At 35.0% G+C, this 6,000-nt stretch overlaps 1 protein-coding gene across 3 annotated transcripts in view; it reads left to right on the top strand.

Annotated features, from left to right (window-relative positions):
* Positions 1-235: 235 nt before the first annotated feature.
* Positions 236-6,000, top strand: part of MRG15 (mortality factor 4-like) — a 237,530-nt gene continuing 231,765 nt past the window's right edge. For 2 of the 3 annotated variants that reach the window (XM_090391475.1, XM_090391474.1), the window contains exon 1: positions 236-301. Coding sequence is in view for 1 of the 3 variants with exons in the window: in XM_090391476.1 (XP_090247602.1) it covers positions 274-301 (28 nt within the window). In the remaining 2 variants the exon portion in view is untranslated. The remainder of the gene's footprint in view (positions 302-6,000) is intronic. The other variant, XM_090391476.1, reaches the window with a different exon arrangement.

Raw genomic sequence — 6,000 nt, 5'->3', positions numbered from 1 at the left:
GTTTTAACTGAGTGGAAATTTCTTGAATGCAGATACATTCCGAGGTGAACAGATTTCGTAAATTCCTTGTTCAGTTAGTTGAATTTAAAAATTGCTATTTCTTAATAATAATCTTTACCTCTATAGATATTATAAATAAATAAATACCGCTTTGGCTATTTTTGGGCTACGTGATATCAGGCGTAATCTTTATGTTTTATTAGAAAACTGTGTGAACTGAATATTAAAGGTGGTGGAACTTTTCTAGACTTGTGTATAAGAGCGTCTTCGGACATGGCGCCAAAGTTTAGGTTTCAAGAAAGTAAGTTGTGTAGATACTACATTTGGCAAGAGCAAAGTATTCATTGATATTTGATAATATTTGGAAATCAATAGACCGCGATGTTTATTGTTTGTACATGATATTGGAAAATGTAAAAGTTGTATTGTTTTGTTTCTACTCCTTGTGTAACCGGTATTCCCTTCTCTTATAAAAAAAAAAAAATTCACCCCCCCCTTTTTTTTATTTATTTATTTTTATTATTTTTTTGTTTCCGAGGTCTTTTATATGTGCCCTTTTTTCGATTGATTATGATCATCCATTAAAAATAGGTTTCTTAGTTAAAAAATGACAGTTTTTAAAACTATGGACACCTTTACGGAAATCTATAAACACTGAATTTATTTTTTTCATTAAATATTTTTGGGAATACATTCTTTTGAAACCTCAACATCATTAGTATAGAAACCCTTGAAATTAAATTAGTGGAAGCTAACGTATAATAAATCTGGCTTTCAATATTTAATATTTATAAAATTAATATTGATCAGAGTCACAAGAAAGAAGGGCATCGGTTCACATTACTAATACTGTATGTTATATTTTCTCTGGTCATAGAATATACAAAAAATGGACTTTCTTATTTCAGTTTTGTGCAGCTATGGGCACTACAAGTCTAATTTCTTTGTTGGAGGTATGGTGCTAATAATAATCTACATTGAGTGCAGAATAGAGGATGCCAAAACTGAACTTCAGAATAAAGAAAAAGCACTTAGGCTTTTTCTTTATTAGTACTATTTATATTAAACAATCCAAAAGTACAATCACAATGATTCTCAGTTATTTAACTTTCATATAATCAAACATTGAATTAACCAACCCTTTAGTCAGTTTGCATATCAACCAACTTCTGATATAACACCAAATAATAGTACTCTCTCATTTCACTTCTTTCCTGGTGGATTCAAAGAAGAAACATCGACTCGGCTGGATGATTTTTTTTGAAGACGAATGAGGACTCATCTGAAATGCTTTGGGTAGTAGTCAAGGTGATAATACAGGATACAGCCAAGTAGTATCTCAGGCCCAATAAGAAGACTAAGAGACCCATGGATATCAGATTCAACATGGGAACTAATTAAAAGAACGCGGTGGAGAAAAACAGAGAGACACAGGGACTGAAGAATATAAGGGATTACACAGAGAAATCAGAAGAGCCATCAAGTAGAACAAGGAAAAGTTCTATACTAATAAATGTGAAGAGATAGTTCTAAATGAGGAGGAACAATTATAAAAGGATGTTTTATTTAGTTCATGATCTAAAGCACAAGTTTAAGGCCAAATTGAATGTATCAAAGACAGGAATGGAGCATTACTAACAGAAGAATTGGAAAAAAAAAACAGCTGAAAAGAATACTGTGAGGAACTATACAATAGAGTGAATAAAGAAAATTTGGAGGAGGCCCTCTCACCAGGAAAATTCCAATTTCAAACCTCTCTCACTTAGGCATGAAGTTGAAAAAGCAGCTTAACAGCAATAATGCCCCAGGTGCAGATGGAATCCCATAAGAGTTAATTAAGGCCACAGGATGGGCGGGGGGGGGGATAAGAGTATTTCATAGATTGATTACAAGGGTATGGGAGACATGATCATGGCCTAAAGACTGGAGGAAGTCAGTTTTCATACCACCACATAGGAAGAGAGATATGAAGGTTTGCAAGAACTATAGAACTATTAGTTTAATATCTCATGGAAGCAAAATTTTATTGAAGATCATGCTAAATAGGATTGAGGGAGAAATGCCTGAGGAACAAGCAGGTTTTAGGAAAGGTAAGGGCATCAGAGATCAGATTCTTTGACTTTAGATAGATCATAGAAAAATATAAATAATTTAGACTCTCCCTGGTAATGTGTTTCTTTCTTAGACTACTCTAAAGCTTTTGACTGTGTTAGCATGTGAAACTGTGGAAAGTAATCAAAAGAATGGGTATTCCTCAACATACTATCAAGTTGATAGCCAACTTGTACAGGAAACAGGAAGCTACGGTAAGAACAGGTGTTGGATTGACTGATTGGCTTCAAGTTGGAAAAGGAGTTAGAAATGGATATTTACTTTCTCCTCACTTGTTTAGTATATATGCAGAGGACATCATGCATGAACCATTAGATAAGCTCAAGACAGGAATAAGGATACTTGGTAGATTGATCAGTAATTCAATAATCTGAGGTATGCTGATGATACTGTACTCCTCTGTAATGACAAGGAAGAACTAGGACAAATTCTTGATAAAGTTAACGAGATCAGTAATAACAGAGGGCTTCAACTCAATCCTAGCAAGACAAAGATTATGGTTCTCAGTTGAAATACAAACAGGGAAGCTTCTGAAAAACAAGTGTACCTAATTGTGAAAGAATTGAAGAAGTCAGCAAGTTTGAGTACCTGGGATCCATTATTAATGTGAAGAATTGCTGTTCAGAAAACGTCAGACGATTAGGAATGACTAACACAACAGTTAGAGCCCTGTCTAAAATCTGGAAGGATGGATCTATCTCTATAGGAATAAAGCTGAGGATTTTCCAACAGCGACTTATCAATGTAAAAATGAAGTCAGATAAGAAACGGAGAGCTGCTTTTGAGATATAGTGCTACAGAAGGCTGTTGAGGATATCATATATTGAAAGGAGTATAAATGAATGGGTGTTAGAAAAGATCAGTAGAACTTCAAGGCTCCTTAAGGATATTGAGAGAAGAAAGTCCAAATATTTTGTACACATTGAAAGGATGGAAGGAGGATTTCTCCCAACAGTAATAGGTAAAGTACCTGGAAAAAGAGGAAGGGGGTTGACCCTGAATGAGATGGATGGATGGTGTGTGTGTATGTGGAGTGACTGATTGATCTTCAGAGAGTTGAAGCCTCCAGAAAAGCATACAACAGGACTACATGGCAAGGTCTGGTGTGGTACATCACTGAGCATTGAAGTGACCATATGGCATCTGTGGATGTCCAGTGAATCTCATTTCATCAGCCTTTCAGTTATCTAACCAATAAATTGGTTTCTTCAGATAATTGAGCAGTAGTTATGCAGGAAACAATTTATTGCTACCAGAACTGGTGGTTTCATAACTGAGATCCATATTGCAACCGTTTTATTTATTTATTTATTTTTTTTTTCAGTCTCTTATGTTTTGGCTAAACAACTTAAGTAATAATTTCTAATAATTTAAGTAGTAAATTCTAAAACCTGTAATCTTGTTTGTGAACACATACACATTTATAAACATCCTCTGCATCAGTGAATACTGTATTCTGTCAAAACTAATTTCAGAAGCCAAATAACTTAGCTGTAATAAGATGATAGGCTAATATTGGAAAGGTGGATGAAGAAATATTCTACAATATTTTCTGAAAAGGCTAAAAACCTAAAACATTTTTAAGAAAGCATAAAAAACTTGGCATAGTTTTTTTGGGCAAGATACAGACTAGAAATGTAACTGGCCGTTCTGGGTATCATAGACATTTAAATTATTTAAAAAGAAAATGACATTTGTGGAAATAATTTTTGCAATTTTGTGAGATGTAACTAACATAAAAAGTTACACAAAAATACTAGAATTAGTATTTGAATAAGTTTTTAATAGCACTTATAGTAAACATTATTAAACACATATATTAACTAGAATAAATAAGAATTTTTATAGCAAATATTTTGGCCAAGAAATTAACAGCCCATCAGTATTAACTTTCTTTGTTCTAGCTTCTTGTGATTATGCTGAGGCACTGATGATGGTCAGTGATTTTATGGCAAAATACTAAAAATCGTTAATCTTTATTCTTGTGAATGTGTGTCTAATAATGAATAGTAGAATTAGTATTATTTTTGTGCTAACTGGTGTGAAGTTGAGACTATCACAATGAGATAGGGGTGTTTGCTCCAGACCTGGTCATTCAGCTGCTAGGGATGATTAAATTGCATTACCAAATTATCCTGATTTACTTAATGATAAGAATGAAAAATAATTTATTTGTGGATGACTCATGATAAGAATTATTATTAACATCTAACCTCTATGGAGTCAGAGGCTCATCGTGGGAAGTACACAGTGTCACACACACAAAAAGCTCATCCGACTGTGTCTTAAACTGATTGTCTCTATATTCGCAATGCATTCTAGTCACCAACCACTCTCCATTCAAAGAACCTACTCGGTTCTCTGCTCACACCCTCCTTATAAAGTTTCAAGTAATGGGCTTTTGTTCTATCCTCCTCTCCCATTCTATGAAAAATTTCTTCCATATCAATCCCTAACTTATATGTCACAATCTTTACCTCCTCTCCCTCCTCCTATTCACCAAGGTTTGCAACTTACATTCTTTCAATCTGCCTTCATACTTCAGAGATGATTCAAGGCCTTATACAATGGGATCTCTATGTCTGCACATTGGGCTCCTCTGAATCATTGCCATTATCCAATGTGATGACTTCACAACTTGTACAATGTGGCCACTTAATTTCATGTCCTTGTCCACTACCACTCCCAGATTTCTCATCTCTTCTACCTCCTTTAAAGTTACCCCACCAAGTGTATACTTTGCATCCCGTATACTTTGCTTACCAGATTTCAAAATCTTACAATTTGCAACATTGAACTAACAGTTCCAGTTACCTGCCCATTTATACAAGCTATTTGAGTCCTGTAAGGCCATAACATCTGCTTGACTGCATTGCTCTCCTAAATTTTGCATCCCATCATCTGGAAACAGCTCCATATCACCAGTTAAACTCATCCCAATATCATAATGTGCAAATTGAACAACAGTGGCTCCCAATACTGACCCATGTGGGCCACTTCAACCCCCTCCATAAACAACTTTGATACCTATCTGACAGCCAGTTAATAATCCAGCTCACTAGTCTGTTATCCAATCCCATTTCTTTTAGTTTATTTAATGGCTTGTTGTGTGGCAATCAAAAGCTTTTGCATAATCTAAGTATAACGCTGTATATGCATCTTCCTTGACCAAGACATGCTGACAACCACAGAGATGACTACTACTGTTATCAACCCATTTCTGTATCCTGGTTCTTGCCAATCTCTCCAGTACCTTAAATAACTCCATATACAGATTGGCCTATAATTTGTAGCCACAGCCCTCTCACCAGCTTTATGCAGTGGAATAATTTTACTTTCTTTCCTCTAGGAACCTATGCTGTTGTATTAAATAGGCATGCCAATGCTAATTCCCTGGAACATGCCCTTAATGCACATGATGATATGTCATCAAATAATATTGCCTTATTGACATCAGGCTTATTTATTTCCTCACATACCTCCTGCTTGCTCACAATTAAGCCATCTTCTCCTATGTCCTCTACTCATGATTTCACCTTGATAAGGATGAAACCCCCCTTATAAATTGTTTACTGAATATCTGAACTATCTCTTCTGCAGCAGTTTCCATTCTACAATTTTCATGCATTAACATCATCTTACCATAATCATTTTTCCTTCTACTTGCCACATATCTGAAAAACTCTGTAGGGATTTCTTGGTCTATTTTGCCAATTTCTGCTCATACTATAGTTTTGCTGTTCTCTTACCAACTGAGTCACCTTCTTGGTCTGCTCTTTATACCCCTCTTGCAATTGATTGCTGCCATTATTCATCTTGTGCCTTCACAGTAACTTCTTCTTCCAAAGTTCATGCTTAATCCTTTTTTTTTTTACTTCCATTTGACAC

The sequence above is a fragment of the Typopeltis vanoorti genome, chromosome 4, assembly GCF_054136105.1.
Source record: "Typopeltis vanoorti isolate ZY-2024b chromosome 4, IOZ_Tvanoo_1.0, whole genome shotgun sequence".
Classification (NCBI taxonomy): Eukaryota; Metazoa; Arthropoda; class Arachnida; order Uropygi; family Thelyphonidae; genus Typopeltis; species Typopeltis vanoorti.
The sequence above is the reverse complement of the archived record's forward strand: the minus strand, read 5'-3'. Positions and strand labels throughout refer to the sequence as shown.